This window comes from Anser anser, assembly GCF_964211835.1.
Source record: "Anser anser genome assembly, chromosome: 3".
Classification (NCBI taxonomy): domain Eukaryota; kingdom Metazoa; phylum Chordata; class Aves; order Anseriformes; family Anatidae; genus Anser; species Anser anser.
Genome location: NC_139722.1, coordinates 38,918,330 through 38,937,585, shown reverse-complemented (window position 1 = coordinate 38,937,585; position 19,256 = coordinate 38,918,330). Strand labels below are relative to the sequence as shown.

The 19,256-nt window shown below is 39.6% G+C and overlaps 1 protein-coding gene across 3 annotated transcripts in view; it reads left to right on the top strand.

Moving 5' to 3' along the window:
• Positions 1-5,066: 5,066 nt before the first annotated feature.
• SNX14 (sorting nexin 14) overlaps positions 5,067-19,256 on the top strand; it is a 55,624-nt gene continuing 41,434 nt past the window's right edge. The window contains exons 1-6 of one of the 3 annotated variants that reach the window (XM_083828290.1): positions 5,067-5,474; positions 5,621-5,741; positions 6,503-6,579; positions 6,677-6,755; positions 13,597-13,640; positions 18,898-18,985. In XM_083828290.1, coding sequence (XP_083684416.1) covers positions 5,335-5,474; positions 5,621-5,741; positions 6,503-6,579; positions 6,677-6,755; positions 13,597-13,640; positions 18,898-18,985 — 549 coding nt within the window. In that variant the 5' untranslated portion in view covers positions 5,067-5,334. The remainder of the gene's footprint in view (positions 5,475-5,620; positions 5,742-6,502; positions 6,580-6,676; positions 6,756-13,596; positions 13,641-18,897; positions 18,986-19,256) is intronic. The other 2 variants (XM_083828291.1, XM_083828292.1) reach the window with 2 other exon arrangements.

Sequence of the window (19,256 nt, the reverse complement as noted above, 5' to 3'; positions counted from 1 at the left end):
TAGTTTTGGGAAGTTCTGAGTGTTGACCAGAAGTTATTGATTATGTGATGACTTGAAGTTGGGGGAATTTTTGTCGCTGTTCTGCTCCTAAGGTGGAAATTGTGCCCAAAGGAGGCAAGAGGATCATAAATCTTTGTAAAAGGCAGACTGTTCAGGTGGTCAAAGTCATTTGATACAATGATAAGCAGAGTAAGGAATGAGTTTTCACCATCTCTTTATAAAATAGTCAGTGAAAGTTCTTTGTGAGATTGAAGGTACATATGAATATTCAAGGAGGATAAAGTGGTGGAACTCCTTGCAGTTCAAAAAGCAACTTGAAACTCAGGGAAAAAAATTCCTTCTCAGGATATCCCCAAGATGCAAATCGGAGTCAAAGAATGTTCTGGGAAAGTATTATATTCCTGCTGTGCTTTTAGAGCTCTTTCTTCTAGGTATCCCCTGTTGGCCGTTGTCACAAACAGGATGTTCACCTGGCTGAAGAGCTGCTGACCCAACACAGCTGTTCTGCGTATCCATCAAGTGTCTGTGGTGGAAAAACTTGCACTACCTTTGAATCCTCCAGGTCTCATCATAGTTATGAAAGGCACAGGTGCTGCACCGCTTTGCAGCTTTTACCAGAAACACATCTTACAAGTATTTTCTTGGCACTTTCTAATTCAGCTGAATCAAGGGAAACTGGCTCACGTTCCTCCTCAAACTCCCTACTTGAGAATTTCCCCCATTAACCACAAAGTTGTCTGGAAACTCCCTCAGGACCTGACATAGCTATTTTCACAAAGTGTGTATCCAGGGCAAGGTTTTCTTTATGCCCACTGTAAACATCTTAATTTTCATTTAGACTGAGCTCTTAAGCTGTGCTGTGGCGTTCACTTAACTATTTGCATTGGTACAGCTCCTTATTTCTTTCACAAACTTTTTCTTACATTTTCTTACAAATTCTCAAATCCAGCCACCATGAAAATCTTCCTCCTTGATCAGTCCAGGTTTATGGAAGGAATTTACGGCTTCAGATAAGTAACTTTCCAAGTCTTCCCCACGCATACCAACCAACTCAGCTATCTCAATACTAAGTTAAATCTCACATCCAAAGAGCCTCTCTCTTGCTCTGGTGGAGGAAAAAAAAATTACAAAAATTCTGTAGACTATAATTTTGCCAAATGTTTACCACACACCTAATGTTCATATCTTTAAGCATTTCTCCAGTGTGTCCTGTATAGGTCTAATGCCTCCCTTTATGCATATTCTTTAAATTTTTTGGCCTCTGTCTTCTGCACCCACCTTGCAATTTTCCTTTCAATATCTTTCTCCCTTAGTTTGTCCTGTACAAATGGTAATTTATGGGACATTATTTTCATCTCTAATATCTTAATGCTCTCCATTATCTAGTCTTTAAAAGAATGCATTCAGAACAGTCCTCTTCATGCAAACAATTTGGAGAAACACTCTAATGTTGCTCTGACCCTTTTCATTTTTTCTCCTTGAGAGTTACAAGTTCCTCAAGACAAAACTGCCTCTATTATCTAGCCATTTTTTTCTTCTTCCCAATGGTACATTTTCCAAAATGAACCTTGTTTGTCCTGGTGAAATTCCAACGTGTTCAGTATTTCCTCAATGTCTGTGCACCTTTGTTTTCCCAAGCATCAGTCCTGTTGCGCATAATAAACTGACCTTCTGGACATTCACTCAAAGTAGGTTCTTTCACTTGAATTTCCTTACCAGAGCAGTCTCTGTGCCTTTTTTCCGGGCCAGTCTTTATTCTGCCTGGTACTTATCTGTGGTTTCATGACCTCAGTTCTTCTATACCACAGCTTGGTATAGGTATTTTCAGTTCATTTACATGAATTTTATTTTATACTTAAAGGAATGATGAATTTTGGGTGGCCTGTTACAACTGATATCCCTTAGCCACCCAATTCAATTTCCTGCTGAATCTTTTTATTTAAAACAAAACATTAAATCTCTAACATCGTTGGTCTCCACGCTTAGGGAAAAAATGAATTGCCAGCTGATTTTTTGAGAAGCATCATCTATATTTTTTTTTTAAGATGATTTTTCCTTTCATTCTACTGTTATGCTCCTCATTCTCCTGGAGCAGCTGACCTCCCCTGTTCTTCTAAAAAACAACTTGTGTGCGATTTTACCCAGTAATCCAAAGCCTCTGTTGCTGTGTCCAGCGGGTACTTTTAACCCCAGCTTATCATTTCCCATCCACTTTGCTTTAATCTTGTAATACCGTGGATCAGCTCATGGTCCATAATGTGGTGGTCCAGGAAGCAAATGTAAGAACCTAGAACCACCACTGGCAGCACGCATTCCCATGCAACTGAGAAGCGCAGGTCTGTGAGTCTCAAATACAGTGAAACTCATTATTAGCAGACTATTAACTCGCTAACAGACTAATGAACATTACTGCATTTGTAACAGTAAAAACAGTTTTGTTTACCTAAATGCTAATAATTATCATCCTACCCAAATCAATGAAAACTGGAAATAGTCAGCCTCTGCTTTCCCCTAAAGCTCGAGTGTTCTTTCAAGAGAGAGGCCAACAAGCCTGTGCTAATAAAAAATTTCACTTCGTTTTTGAATGCAGCTGAATTACCTGAGTTCATCAGCTGAAACTGGTAACTGTTGGTGTATGCCCTTTAAGTTTTAAACTGAAAAGTTGAGCCTAAGTTGCCTACTAAAGCTTAATTTTCTTGGGATTTGAGTCCACGTTCACTTCTTTATTTCTTACCTGTTCCCTAAGTATTTGCTTAAAATTAATTTCAGAGATTGCTTAGGAGAAAGCTGTTGAAGTTAAAAGTTAATATGATTCCTTTGGATTAAACTTCTGGAAAGGACCCACAAAAATGATAAGGGACTTGTGGGGAATGATTTATAAAGGAAAACTAATTCCTGATTGGGTAAAGATGAAGGATTATATTATGGAAGTTAGCCTAGAACAACCATATCCTTGAGGAAAATAAGTAACTTGAAGAAGGAGGCATTATAGACTGGCAACTTTTTTTTTTTTTTAAGATACTGGAGAGTAAAAGCAGACTGCTTGCAGAGTAAACTAAATGCAATCAGCCTGTGTGAATCTGTATTACAGTTCACTGCCTAAAGAAACAACTGAGTTTAACCTTAAAAAAAAAAACAACACAAAAACAGTTAAATAGAATTTCAGCCTTATGACTAACATTTTTCAGTCAACAAGCATCTTTTTTTTTATTTCAAGTTATGCTGGAAAATCTCCACTGGTGTATTTTGTTGTTAGAATATGCGACCTTTGGTTGTAGTTTTTAAAAGAATAAAAAATGGAGAACTGTTTCCTTTCTGTGAAAAGGGAGACTTGCTATTGCCGGTGAATGGTTGAAGTTTTCATTTCTCACGTAAATCTCACTGGAATTTTGAAAAGCTTGGTTTTGTCAATATTTCCCTTTTGTTTTTCCATCTTCTTTTGCTGGAAGACAAACCTCAACTACGTCTTTCAGTGTAGCAGAACGATCCAAGTAGTTGTAGAGCAATGGGCTGCAGAGGGTGGTGATCTGTGGTGCTAGCACTGCTATGTCTGTGGCAGAGGAGGTTGGGACAAAACAGGTTGTTGTAGAGTCTGGCCAGCACAGCTAAACTTTGTGAACTAAAGGAAATCACAGGGCTTCTGAGATGATGAGGTACAATTACTGCCAAATGGGAATGTGGCACTTTCATGCTAAATAAACATAACCCTGAACAATGAAGCTATAATTTAAGAAACTTCACCCAGAGCAGAGAACTCAAATAGAAGCAGAAGTTGAACTTCTGTTCTTGCATGCTGCTGGTCTGCTGTGCAAGTCACTTCCACTGTTCCAGATACATGATGCTGGTCACAACATCTCTATGAAATATTTTAAGCATTACACATAAAAAAAAAAAAGTTATTATTAAAAACATTACAAAATAAATGACTAAAAATTGTAAGCAGTAAAGCTGAGGAGTAAGTAATAAAAATGTGTCTTCTGAGGAAAATTAATTTCCTCTGAATATACTGTATGGAGCTTTGCTGTGAATGTGTACCTTATTTGTTGTTTTTTTTTCCTAATAGAAATCATGTGGACTGACATGAAATAATACTGTGCAGGCGCTCTTAAGGAAATTCAATCCTACCCTGGGCTTTTGCCAAGCTCTCTGAGAAAGGTCAACATACTGAAGTCGAACTGCAGCATTTCACCTGATCTAGAGGTCAAGGGAAGTGTTGCATAAAATGACAAACATCTGAGAGAAGTGTCTGAAAGCTATTTTTGGCTTTTGATTTCTAGATACCGACTCATATTCCAAATACTGTATTTTCCTTCATGGGATAGTCGGAGGGTTTGCACTACAGCTTTGTAAACACGATTCTTTTCTCAATAGACATAGTCTGTGTACACTTATGTATCCGCTTCCCAAATATGCCTGTGTGGGGCTGGTGCAAATGAGTATAAAAGGCAACACCAACTTCTCAATGCAACTCAAAAATAAAGGAAGGCAGTTGTACTTGAGCAGATATCTTTTATATCTGCAACTCAGAAGCCCCCCTCTCAATAAGGTTTCCTAGGACCAGTCACTTAAGCGCTTTTATTTTGCCCACTGAGCTAATCTTCCCCTAACCAGCAGTGTTACATGAACAAAACTTCTGAGCTTCCTGGGACTGAACAACCTCGGAGTTGCTCAGAGCACTGGAGCAATTTGACGTGGCTTAGGCAGTACCTGAAGGCTGTTCCTAATGTGCAGTTGGCTTTAAGCCTTCCTCACTAGCAGTAAACTACATTCCGGGCAGCGCTTTGGCAGCCTGCTGTAACCCTGTGTGTATACTTTGTGATTTTAAGGGGGGGAGAGGCTCTCATCCCTTTTTCTACCCTGCTCCCTTTGCTTCGCGATGCCCTATGAAGCACTGAGGAGTGTTTGCACAGCTTTATGCTCCCGATTCCTGAACGCTTTAGTTCAGTCATCAGCTAAATATAGGGCGTTTTAGCCAGGTGCAGCAGCTCCTGGGCGCCGGCTGTCCCGACCCCGAGCGTTTATGTAAGCGCCCTGTCACCGGAGATCAGCGTAACGGGGTGCCGCTGGAAAAGCCACCCCAGCCTTCCCAACGCCTTCTCCCCGGCCCCCCTCGGCACCTCTCCTCCCTCCCACCCTTCCGCCGCTCCACCCCGTCGCGGCGCCCGGCGGAGAGCCGCCTCCTCCCGGCGAGAGGCAGGCGAGGAGGGAGCGCCCGGCGCCGCCAACAAGATGGCGGCCGCCCCCTGACGCCGCCCGCCATTCCCGGAAGCGGCGCGGCCTGCCCGGGTCGGCTCCCTGCGGGCCGGCTGAGGCGGCTCCGGCTCGGCGGGGGCCATGGGCTGGGCGCGGGCGGCCGCCGAGCGGCTGCGGCAGCGGGCGAGGGGCGCTGAGGTGCTGCGGGAGACCTGCCGCCAGTACCCGCTCTTCTGCTGCCTCCTGCTGGGGCTGGCCGCGGCCACCCTCCTCCTCAACCGGTAACCCCGCTTCGGGAGGGGGGGGGGGGGGGACCGGGGGGCAGCCTCGAGGCAGGGGGTGGCTGCGGGGTGGTCGTCGTGGGGAAAAAAAAAAAAAAAAAGTGAGATCTACGAGCGGTGACCCCCTTTTTCTGCTTGCTCGGAAGGTACCTCCACGTCCTGATGGTCTTCTGGTCGTTTGTGGCCGGCGTCGTCACCTTCTACTGCTCGCTGGGACCGGATTCCCTCCTGCCCAATATTCTGTTCACCATAAAATATAAACCCAAGGTAAGCGCGGCTCTCCGTGGGCTGCCCTGAAGTTCAGTAGCGATAGACAGAGATAGTAATTCTGGTGGGATTCTTGCTGTTTTCAAAACACTATACAGTTTGTATTTATTTACTGATAGATACCTTGTGGCAAATATACTGATTACAGCCTTGGGTTTTTCCTGTATCTGTGCATAGGCCCATCAAATCTACGTATTCATGTAAAGCTGCTGTTGGGAGAGTTCATGGATGTTTTCTAACCATTTCACCTACTTTTCACTTAGGGCATTTCACTTGCAAGTAGCCTAGGAACTATTTAACTGTGTTCTCTTTTATTAAGACTCTTTAAAATGCCTTGCCTTTTGTACGCTACTCCTAACTCTTCTTTATTGATTGTAGTCAAGCTTCCTTAAGTGGTACTGAACTTCAAAGGAAAAAGCATTCCCAAAGGAAATTGCTGTTTTCTATCTTTTGAGGCTATAGCAAGGCAAGGTTTGTAGAGAAGCTAGTTGATCTGATCACAGGCCAAATGATGTCTGGGGAGATGGGTAGAGATGTACAAGGCTATCTACTTAAGTTTTGTTTTAGTGGAAGTGATTTTCCTGATCAGTTCGGTTGTTTCTCATGCCGTGCCTTGTTATTTTGCTTTCCTGCTGGGAAAACACTTTTGCCTGTCTACTGTTCAGTTCTCTGTAATTGTATACTCTAGAAGGAAATTTACTGATGTCTTAACAGAGTCATCATTTTGAAGAATATAAACTTGTCCAAATGTTTTCTCCTAGCAATTGGAATTGCCGGAGCTATTTCCCCATGGTCACAGTTGTGCTGTGTGTGGCAAAGTCAAATGCAAGAGGCACAGGTAAATTAAATGTGACACTGGTAATGATAGTATTTTTGTACGCTTCAGTAGGGAACTTGCATTGTTGTTACATCTACTTTTTTGTGCTCTCCTACAGACCTGCTTTGCTCCTAGAAAACTATCAGCCATGGCTGGATCTAAAAGTGCCTTCCAAGGTTGATGCGTCCCTCTCAGAGGTAATTGCTGCTTTATTTCTTTATTTCCTTGAAATTCAATGATTTTTTTTAATTTCATATTTCTTAGACCTGCTAATTCCAGTTGAGTAGATGAGTCAGATATATGTGCCATGTATGTTAACTTTTCATGTAAAACTCAAATCAAAAGAATATATGGCAGGTGCAGAGAGGCAAGGTGGCTGTTCGTTAATGCAGATGTGACTGTCCCTGTAGTAGTGTGCCTAGAACTCGAGAAACATCTATGCAAATTGGAAAATATATAGGAAAGAACAGCTCTAAACAGGTGACTGTGAAACATGTCAGATTCTTGAAAGGTTGCGGATTTCAGCCTACTTGGTTTGCTGAAGCAGAGGCTAAAGGATGATTTGCTCTAGCTACAAAAATTATGTGATGGAAGATAAGCATGTGATTGTACCTATTTAAAGTCATCAAACAAAGCTGTAACACAATTGGTCAAAATAAGTTAGTCCGTGGAATTACTGAAAGAAGGATAGCATAAATACATCTTTCTGATAAGACTGTAAATCAGGAATTTTGTTTTATTCTTTTCTCTTTAGAAAATATCAAAAGAGCTATTTTGGTTTAGGTTTGTTTCCTATCAACCCCCTCCCCTTGGTTGGTACTTGATAAAATATATCGGCAGCTAAGAAAATAACTTTCAGTCCATTTTAAAAGCTAGGAAAATAAGCAAACATTTGTGTAGCTTAATCTCTATTTAGAATTCCACCTTTGGAGTTCTATGGTAAAGGGAAAAATAAATGGCATGTCAGAGATGAGCAGATTCTTACGTGTCAGCTCTCATAATTACCAGCCTGATGTATGAAGTCAATGCTGTGTGTGCTTGAGGTATAAGCTAATTCTTTAATTCAGCTGTGTGTGATGCTGTTCAGGGCATGCCCCATAACAAGCGTAGCGAAAGGACAAAAACCTTAAGGGAAGGGAGGGATGGATAGTTGAAGATTTTGAAAAAACAAAAACCAACCAACCAAAAAACCCGTGGAGATAACTTGTTGACTTCCTTCAGTTTAATATAGTGACTTCCTTTGCAATTTCGGAAGCAAACATTTGTTGTTTTAAAATTACACAATCTATTAAAATTATTGACTTTTTTAGAGTAAGTTTAGGCCCAAGTATATTAAAAGAGCAGTACCACTGAGTGTCATACAGATAGGCTTATTTTTTGAGCCTCTTGTTTTAATACTAGAATACGAAATAAATACTTTTGTGTCCCATTTTTTCTAGAACTTTGGGCAGCAGATAGTTGTGACAGTTTACCAAAGGATGTGTTAAGTGCTGAAGGACTGGAGGTTGTCCTGTTCAGCTTAAAATGCAATTTTATGCTGAGGAAGTTCTTTGTAGTCCATTACTAGTAAGAGAGCTGAGTAGATACTATGGTTATCTTTTAACACTGCTTCTTGAAATGTGTTGCTACACAATGGTATTTTGTATTTGCTTGTTGTTACTGTAGTTCTGCTTTTACTGAAGTGGTGTGGGTGTTTTTGTTGGTGTTTTTTTATTTTCTTCCTTCACTGTTGCGTCCCCCCAGGCCTGCTTTATTTAGCAGCATCCACGTGGCTGTTGTATATCTATGCTGTGTTTCTCGTTCCTTTCTATTCTTTGTGTGCTTCACTGGAGGGAAGTGTCAGACCTGGGTTCTGTGTGTTCCTGGCACAGTGTGCCGGGGTTATAACCTTTGGTGGACCCAGACAGACTTCTGTTCCCACACTGAAGTCGCCTTTTCACACGTTTAGGATACTAGCTGGAATGAGAAATCCCACTGCATTGTTGCCTGTTGCAACTCTTCTGTACCTGTTAAGAAGGCAGCAGAGGTTCTGCCCATGCCATATTGCTCTTCATCTGTGCTAGGGATCTGCAGCATTTAATGTGTGACTGGAATTGGATAGCCTGCTCAGGGCTGGAAGGAAGGACGGACTGCTCTTATTTTTTGTGGGTTAGGCATGCAATAGGGGGAAGCTGATACACTGAGAAGTGAATTAAGATTAATGAGATTCCGAAGGAGTATGGAGCGTAGCCTGCTTCTGAAAGGCAGATTCTTCAAATAATTAAAAGAATTCTGGGATTTTTTTTTTGATTCTGAATTAGTTTTCATAGTAGTTCTTCTGTGGGTTGAAAAATTTTAGAAACATTCTCATTTCCTAGTGTTTCTAATTTGAATCAGTTACATAGTCTTTAAGCATAGGTTTTCTAGTGGTTAAAGAATAATTTAATTCCCATTTGAATCTGAACGAATGCAATTTTTTCTCACAAATATGGATTTTTCACTCTTGGGTTATGTAGACAGTTTGTCTCACTTTGCAGATTCTTATTTTTTTGCATCCTTGTTTTGCTTATTTAGCTGTTGTACGTGGTTTAGAACAATAAAATTCAAGAACAGGGTTTTCTTCTTTCCCCCTGCATCTATTATTTTTTTATAGTTAAACTGTAAACTGCTTTGACCATACAGCTATCAATATTACGTAGCTTGGGTTGTATCTTGTACAAAAATAATGTAATGACCTAAATGTAATTTTGTTTGTGGGTTTTTTAGTCCATTGTGCTTTATGGTAGTTTTCCTCATGCTTTCTTCCTTTTTGAGTTAAGATATGATTTCTGTTGGTCAGCTTTACATTAAGTAAAATTAAGGTGTTACAGGTTGTGTAAAGGAAAATCAAATTTTATTATTCAGTTAATGAACTCATCTCTACTTACAATCTCATTTTGCTGTGTAAGGTATGGTTGCAAATCAAATTTACAGAAAGCTGCTCACCTACTCTCGATCAGCATCAAGGAAGAAATGGGTTACTGGATCAGGGTGCTGTCTGTTGACTTCACCAATTTTTCATTAATTTTTAGGATCTCAGGTTCTTGCTTTTAGTATGGGACCAGAATTTCTTTTTTTTTTTTCTTTTTCTTTTAAAAGTTGTTAATGGACAAATGAATGGCAAGAAGTTGGTTACTGCCTGAGCGTGCTCCTCGCCAGTCCAGAACTCTTGTGGCACAGTGACCTGCATGGTTTGTGTTGGGAATTGCTTGTTCTGCCCTCAGGAAGTGGCCTCAGCTATTTAGTTGCACAGTCTTTAAAGGCTTTTTATATCATCTCTGTGGTTTACTATCAAATTCTTGCTGCTTTCCAATCTAATTTGGCCTAGTACTTCTGTCCTGCTACTGAATCGTTTATCACTTAGCTCTTACAGCTCTTCCTCCTGGCAACTGGAGTCTGTTTGATGGCAATCCTCAGAAAGCTTGGCTCAGCAGCAACAGACTGACTAGCTTGCAATGTTTTTGTGCTTGCTAGAAATGAATTTCTCCACTTTTTTTTTTTCCTTCAGCTGCTTCCTATACTGAACCTGCTGCATTTGGTTGTATGCTTTTCATTACTTTCCAATTCAAAACTTCACACACAGAACCAGTCATTTTGCAAAATGCTTGAAAAATAGGTAGGCTTTAAATGAAATGACTCATCATTTAAATTTAGAGCTGGAGAATAATACTTTCTATAAGGTGTAATTGCTTATCATTATCTAGCATTCTTTGAAGTGTCCTATCTACTCTATTGGCACGTGTGTGTAGTGTGAATAATTGAGCTTGAATGATATTTTTGGTGCTGCTGCACTAGAAGTGGGTACACATCTCCTGCTTTCTTTGTGCTTTATGAAAATGCAGTGAATGATGTGACATTTTTTTTCCTTGAGTCAGTTTCCTGTGATTGCTTGAGTGCTTGTATTTTGCAGTATGGGTGGTTTCACACTGTATCTCTCTTTTAGCTTCGTTATGCCACCTTGGTGCAAGGGAGCATTGTGCGTAACTGTCTCTGCCATGCTGTGTATTTAGCAAAGATATAAATAGGGATTGCCTTCTGTGTGTCTGGGGTCAAGGCATTTTTTATTAAGGTCATGTAGATAACTTGAGTTCTACTGGGGTGTGTCTTGACCTCTGATATCAGGACCACCAACATATGGACTTCAGGTGTCTTTTGATTTAGTTGTCTGCCTGGTCTGTCTCTGTGCATACAGTCTTTGGCTTAGTGGGATGGTCTGCTTGGCATTTTCCTGTGTAATTATTAACATGGAGCCCTTGCTTACAATGTGGATCTTGAAGCAAAAGATACCAAGAGGAAGACAGACAAGTGCGTGCCATGGTTCAAGTGGAAGTCAGTTACTACAAATATGGAGTGAATCTCAAGAAGACTTTATCCAGAGGGTGCGATGAGCCATTGTGTCTAGCATTTTTCCTGCTTTCTTTTTTGATTTAGTAACCAAAGGATGATTTATTGATTTATTTTTTTCCTCAGAACCATGCATGTTTGGTTTAGTAATCAAGTAAGAACAAAACTTCTCACTGTTGGAAATGATTCTCCTGGTAGCTTTAGAAGCCTCCAGACTGTAGGCTGAGAGAGTGTCGATAAACTGTGCTAGCAGCTGATGAACAGCTGATGAACTGAAGTTGCGGTGATGTGGACAGGTTTTCAGTTTCAAAATAGTAGTCACACACAAAGAAAGCTCAAGAGGAGAGCACTGTAATCTCTTTGAGTACATCGTCTTATGCTTGAAGGCTGTCCGAGTACACTTTCTACTCCAAGGGGAAGATGATCTGCTATAGTTGTTCTTGATGGGGGGTTGCATAGCAAAAGTGGAGGAAGAAAGAAAAAGGATCTTTTAACAGATAGATGCATAGCATGTGTTGTTCTGCAGGTCTTTCCTTTTGACAGGCACTTCTTTGAAAGAGTCTGTGGTTTGACCCCTGAAAGAGGTTTTTTTAGAAACTCTGCATGAACAAAAATAACGCTGCAGTACCTGTGAGACTGAGGTTTCTGGAGTAAATTGGTGGTTTATGTACTGGTAGTATTACAGAAGGCATCAGTAAAATTGTCTTGAGTGCTCTGATCTATTGCTGTTAAGGCCAGTCATCTGTGTTCGCCGGCTGGAGCGGGATTTGATTTCCTTCCTGTTGACTGAAGATTAACTTCCAAAGAAGATTCTTAGGAATTTCTTGATCTTTCCTGTCCTGGGAAGTAAGGCATCTGTCATGTTGTCTCTTCTTCCCTTTTTAATGGAAACATGAGGTAGGGGTGAAAGAAGTTTTTTGGCTTATCTGTCCATCATCAACACATGATCATGTTGCAATTTCATGATTTCAGAAAAGCTTTGGTTCTGGGATTGCATGATAAAAGTTTTAGACTGGATGGGGAAGCCTGGAACAAAAATCCTGCTCTAACAAGAGAAAAAAAGAAAAACAAACACTAAAAATATATTCTTCATATAGCACACGGTGGTAGGAGAAAAGACATTGACCACTTTGTGTTGTCCACAACACAGACACCTAAAATTATCCCAAGCCGGGAAGCATCCCTTCAGAGAAGGTAAAGGAACAAGATTTCTCCTTCACTCTTAAAAACAAAGGGAGGAAAATCCCCGAAATGAAACAGTTGCAAAAGGGAATGTTTCTTATCAAACTTGAGTAGACAGTATTCTTAGTAGGGAGGACAGTGCTCATCAACTGCTCAAGCCTGAAGAACTGAGAGGAATTAGAAAGGCCACAGTGTGCATATTACTGAGCGTACTTACACAATCGTGAGTAGAGCAGAGGCACGTCGTGCCCTAAAGAGAGCATAAATTTAGTAAGTCTTGAATTCTTGTAGTGCATACGTACACGGTGTGAATGAGAATAGCAGCAAATCTTCTAAGAAGAGTAATGCTTATTCTCATAAATCAGCCTTTTATACCAGCTGTTAAATTCAGCTTCCCTTTCAAACAGATCTTAGGTTTTTCTCTGAACGCAGTGACTTCTTTTCAGAACCTCCCCTTCTGTAGAATATGGCCTAAGGGCCTCACGTAGCAACAGACACATTCTGTCTTACTGCCCTTATCAGCATTGATGCTGCTGATCTCTGAAGCAGTCCTAGAATCACAGAATGGCTTGGGTTGGAAGGGACCTTAAAGACCATGTAGTTCCACCACCTCTGCCATTTTTTCCCTTGTCCCTTTTTCTCATTCCTTTCCAGACCTTTTTGCTAATTGCGTTGCAGTGGCTGTACCAGTGACTTGAAATGTTTGTGTGGGTGTGAGGAGGGGTGCCAGAGCTGCATTTTGGCTAGCAGTACACCTTCTGTATGTGGTGGTGGCAGCCTGCTGACTGAACAGGCACTGTCACCTTCCCTGCCTGCCTTCCTTCCGTGATGTTGAAAACGAAGCTGAACGTGGGTGCAGCAGCACTGAGAAGCATGGAAAGGCAACTATGGGACTGGCCTGTGAGGAAGAGGTCTGGTGGAAAGGGTGGAAAAGATTCTCCCATGGAGATCCATATAGCTGGGATATACAGGGGCTAGGAACAGGTACAAGAAAGCCATGAGGATATACATGTAGGATGTGTCACTCTTCTTCAGCACTTCTGCAGGAGGTGGCTGGACCGTAAGGTGGGTTTTGTTGAAAGCTGTGGTGCAGGATTTGGTGAAAGGAGAACAGCGTTCCTAGATGCTGCTTTTTAGGATTCTTCTTTTACTGTCTCTGAGAGGTGAGCATGCAGTAAGGACCATCCCTCTTTCTGTCCTTCAGAGCACTTGTGTCACAGAGCAGCCACAGTACCGTGCTTTGTGTTGTCCGTAATGGCAGCTGTTTCGTATTGAGATCACATGAAAACATCAATTAATTAATGTTTCCCCAAAGTACTGATTATTATGCAAAATGATCAATCTCACAATAGGACTGCAACGTATGTATTTGTACATTGAAGTTTTATGATATAGGAGATCACATTCTGTGAGTTTTGGAGGATGCTTGTGTTTCTAACTCTTTTAACAACGACTTACTTTATTTCGTAATGCCTTTGTCTTTATTCCACACAGGTGCTCGAATTGGTGCTGGAAAACTTTATTTATCCATGGTACAGGTATGAGCTTTTCCTAAAAGTTCCTATTGTTGAATAACATAAATATCAGCAAGCTGTTTAATAGAAACATTTTTGTTTCTTTAATAAAATACAAAGCATGCTTTTAAGTGCTACAATTTCATTATGTTGGTGTCTCTATGTGCAGGGTAGAACAGGTCTTTTAATAATTTAGAAGTGATAGGGATTGTTCTGAAATTTGTATTTCATCCTAAAATCACATTTTTAGATTATTCCTCTTTATATATTAATTTTCTAATAACTCTCACTTGGAAACATGGCTTGTTTAAAACCTTGTAAGAATGTGTGTAGGTATATGGGGTTAAAAAAAAGTATTTCCAGACTAGAGGTATTGTCATCTTTCGTGTCACTTAAAAAAAAATAAATCTTAAAATATTTTACTTCATAGATTTTTTTTTTTTTTAATAAAAACTACAGGGTTAGTTAATATAGAGAAGTTATTCTAAATATGTTGTGGCCACCTTCTTGCAGAGTATCTGCTCATTTGAGATTTAAGGTTGTGAGTGGCTGTGCTGAGCTGAATAGAGTAGTACTGTTTAAATAACTTTAAAATAGTACATAAAGAAAAGACTACAGCTGTAATTTATATTTAAATCAGTGCTTCAGAGTACTTTGTAGGAAGATATTAAAAGAAGTTAAAATTTTAACTGATCATGCTATCGTTAATGTATTAAAACAGCATTTTACCTTAATTCTGAATTTTTTTCCTTTCGATTGAGAGGTTGTTTTGTGCTAAAGGCAATTTATGCTTTTGTATTTTACTCTCCGCATTTTTTTTTCTGCCTGTCTGGGATCCAAAATTTCTGGGCAGACTTTTTTGCCTGATTGGTTTTTAATTGTGGCTGATGTCTGCACGTCTCGCATCTGTCTGTTGTGTGATGAATACATTTCAGTATAAAACTCAGCTGCCTACGCAAACAGCAGAGGGAGCCTGAGCACCACGTATTGTCAGTGATCGAGCTGGAAAACTCAAGGGTTTTAACCTTCAAGTTCAGAAAACTAGAGGGTGTTCTGCTGAGTTTGATAAAATAATGGATGCAAGGGGACCATCTTCTATCTAATTTTGATTTATGATAAAGAGGATTTTTTGGCTGGTGGAATGCCACTTCCCACTTTCCCTTGTTTTGGACTGACAAGGCAGTTTGCATTCCACATATTACTTGCATGCCTCTCCAATACCCAAGGTGACTGAAGTCTGGAATATGTTGCATAGTGGGCATAGGAATATGTCCAGTTAGACGTGTGGTGCAAAATATACTTGGTCCAGAGCCAGCCAGCTTGGACCTTGTTCCTTCTTGCCTCCTGGTGAGCTGTGGGGGTGTTTCTGGACTGTCTTTGGTTTTACATGGCTACACCTCTGAATTTAGAACTAGCTCCATGAAGTCACAGCGTGCTGATCAGACCTAATGAGCTTTCCATGAACCTGAAGTAGTGGGAGTTCAGTGAGCTGTGGGGCAGCGGTATCTGTAATTCTTCAGGCAAAGAGCTTGGTCCTGAAGGGTTTGCTGGTTTCAGCCCAGTAATAGTATTGTTAACTGTTGTCTCATTCTCTGTGTTCTCATTCAGGTGTTTCTGTGCTTTTCTGTGTTGCCAGCAGCAGTCACCCAGGGATGTCTGAACTGTGTCTGTGTGCTGCCATTTGAGGTCTCTCTTGTAGAGCATGTTAGTTCTGGCTTTTCCTGCTTAGATCTACCTTTGCTGTTTGTATAGCTCAGCTGATCCTGGAGGAAGGACTCCTGAATTCATTAAATATTTTTCCTGAGCTGCCACGCCTCAGTAACCCCAGCTAATTCTTCACAGAGCCAAATCAGAGGCTTTCACCTCTAGGCTGGGCTTGTTTAGCAATGTGGGTAACCACCAGCAGGCAATTCAGGCTTGCCAGCTGAGGTTGATAAAGCAGTCTGCTGCTTTCCTTGGGAGAAAAGTCTGGGCACAACTCCTTATGCCAGCTGACCCCCTTTCAAATGAATGGAGTTTATGCAGATGATACCTCTTTTTTTTTTTTTTTGTCTCTCCCACTTTCCACTGCCAGCTGATGCTGCTTGCAGCACCTTGCATGCCCTGGGCATTAGACGAGTAATGTGATGCATCCCACTCAGAAGCTGGAGCAATATAATGCTTACCAGAAATGTGTGTTGTAAGATAAAACCATAGATTTGTTGCTTCAGAAATAAAGTCCTCTAATCAGGGAAAAGCTGTGTTTTATGCTTATATCATTAATTAGCAATGTAATAATTTGTAATATTTAATTAGCAAATTAAAATTTAGAGGTAAACATCCGTAAACTAGGATCAATTTAGGAGAAAGAAGATTAGTACTTAAAATCCTGTGAACTCTACTGAAATAGGTAGTTGCACCTATATGAATTGTTTGGGATTTCTCAAGGTATTTATACCGGTCATATTCCAATATTTTTTTTTGAGTTATTTTTCAAGTATATGGGAATAGAGCATAGTTGTAAGTAATCCAAGTTTAAACTACAAAACACCAGTCTGAGTCTACTTCTTATGCAAGTATGCTGTTCAATAAGACTATGTCATGTCTTGCTTTTACCAGCTTATTCCTCATTTTAAATAGTAGACTTCATGGTTATCACATTCAAACTTTATACTTACTGTATTTTTTGGTCATTGATTCCAGTTCTCTGGATTCTAATCTAATCTGAGTAATTACTGCATTTTTGTAATATGTTACCATGAAAACTTTTTTCCTTGATAGTGACTAAAATCAGCATTTTCACGTACGGAGCTGCTTCTATTCCAAGTGTAAACAATGCAGTAAAAATTTGGGATTTTCATCGAATTACAAATCATAGTCTTAGTTTTATCAGCTTGCAATGTATTTCCTTTGTCCTTTTTTATAAGAGTTGGTTAAATTTCATAAGAATAATTGACAATCAGGAAAAAAAAATCACTTCAGTATTTGTATGTGGTTTTCATTTATCAGTGGATCCCATAGAGCTTTGCATGCAAGTTGGGTGTATCTCTTTTGGGATGTTTGACTCAGTAACTGTTTACAATTAGCAGACAAGGCTTTTTTCTTTTAGCAAATCTCTCCATTATACTGGTAGTTGTGTTTTTAAGTTTTTCCTCAAATTCTGGGAAAATGCAGCCAATTTTAAAAATGCTTCTAAGCAAGTTATTTGGATCTTCCACTGTGTCACTGGAGACTTGGTTTTACAAGTTCTTGATGTTCTTTTAACCATTCTTCAGCCCACTGATGATTAAAAGAATGTCTCTGTTAACCTATGGCACGGCATGAAAGTACGTGGCATAAAGCTGTGTCCAAGTAGAATTAGCCAGAATACTGGTTAGCCAAGTGTCAATAAAATAGCAATGTCTTGGTCCAAATTACTTCATCTATCTTTTTGTCTGTAGAATATTAGTAGTACAGTCAGAAAATCTGTTTGCTAATCCCTTGGCTTCCTTACACAGCGTAGCTATTTGCTAACCATATTGCTTCCAACATGTCAGCTGGTGACAAACCAAGCCTTCCCCTACAGTTTTCTTATCTGCACATGATTAGCTGAGGATTGCTGTATTCCTCATGCCAGGTTGCTTTCTCTGAGGTGCCTTTTCATGCAGTGAGTTATATACTTTATTATACTATGGTCAACCATATCTGCTGCTAACAGCTCACATTCAAGATGCGTTTGGATGCTGTAACTTGGGCTCACATTGCTTTAAAAATCAGATGCTGAATAATGTAAAATGATGCTGTAGGCATAACATACTTGTTTTTCAAACATCCTGTTGAGGCTATTTTTTAATACAAAAGATATTTGCTTTTAATACAAAAGATATTTGCGTTTAATACGTATGCAGAACCATTTGGGGGGTTTGCATATGCATTATGCAAACTGAAAGCTTTGATGCTCATATGCTCATTAGCTAAAGCAGGAGGTAGCTTTCTTTGTTGTGCCATTGCTCAGCTATTACAATGCAGTTTTACCAACATCTTTACTAATACTGTAGTGTCCGTATATGCTTAAATGTTGGTATGTTTTTAACCATTTTGTTGCATTTTGCAAAGTGCTGCTGTTATGGTCCCTTTTTCCACTTAATTTAGTTGCAGTTTCTGCATTTACGACTTACCGTAGTCCTCGTTTTCATCCAGTTTCCCAAAAAAAGATATGGAATTAGGTATTTTTCTCTTGTAATCAACGTCAAATGGTTTTAACGTGATTTTTCACTCAGCATTTCATTCAGTATTGCAGCAGATAGAAACTGGCAAACCGGATTAAAGTTTAGCTGATATTTTGGCACAGTGATATGCAAAGTCTGTTTTAAGTTCTTTATTTCTTTGTTTCCAAACAGGAACCATGTTAAATAATTTCAGTTGTTTCAAGCGGCTGTAGGTTGAGGTTCTTGTTTTGTTCTCTTTATAATTGATAGAGTTTCATATGTCATGCTACATCTAAGGTAGATCAACTTTTAAATAAGTTCTCTCTTGATTTCCTGTGCTATGCTTCCTTTTTTTCTTCTAGGAAATGATTATCTCTATTTAGACCAGAAATAGTCTCAATTCTATATTTTTAACAGGGAATACTATTGAATTAAATGACATCTAAGTATTAGACTTTTGGAAAAATTTCTGGTGAAATTTTTCTATTGGATGAGGCTCAGCTGAAATACCAGGAATGTATCTATGTCATTAAAAGCTACATGAGAAGCTACCAACTTTATAATAAAACTTCAAAAGGTAACAAAGCCACATCTGTACTGAACCAGAAGATGATTTGAAATTGTGTAGTATAGAAGTTTTTGGAGTAGCCAGTATGGAAAATACAGTTTTGACTAGTTTAACTGGAATGGGTGCTTGCAGTACCCTTATTCTAAAAGTTTTGCAGATGTTAATTCAGACTCATTCAGACTTCACATCAATGAACTAGGAAACAGTCACTGTTTTCAGATATGTGGAAACTAGGTTAGATTTTACTTGGCCAAAGTCACGCAGACAATATATTAAAGCAGACCTTGGTGTATAATTCCAGTTTACTCTGAGACATTTTTCTTAAGTCGTTGTGTGCACAAACATACTGGGAATGTTATGTATTTTACTCAAATAGAAGGCAGCTCACTCTGCCCACACTTCTTAGCTTTCATTTCAGTCATTGTCTGTTGAAGCATCACTGACTGTCTTTATTCCAGTTTTTAGTAGTATCATATGCATTGTGGTTGGATTAATATACATGTATTTTCTTCCTTTTTCTTATATGGCGTGTTTTACAATACTGCAGAAATATTACTGATGATGAATCCTCAGTGGATGAGCTGAGAGGCACGCTGCGGTTTTTTGCATCTGTATTAGTTCGGAGAATCCACAAGGTAAGGTGACTTAAAGGTGTGAACATTGTTTTTTTCATCTGAAATAACTGATATCCATATGTAGTTAGTTCTTTAATTTTTGTTAAATGTCAATTCCAAAGTCAGTCTTACAGATAGTATAGGTAGTTTCCATGTCCGTTTTTTCTTTCTATTACCTATTTCCTCCTTCTGGAGCTTATCCTGTGCCTAGTTATAAACCACCTTGGAAGATTCTTGCAAGTTAATGTCTTTTTGACACCAGTGCAAGGCATTATTAAAACCTTGGGATGAT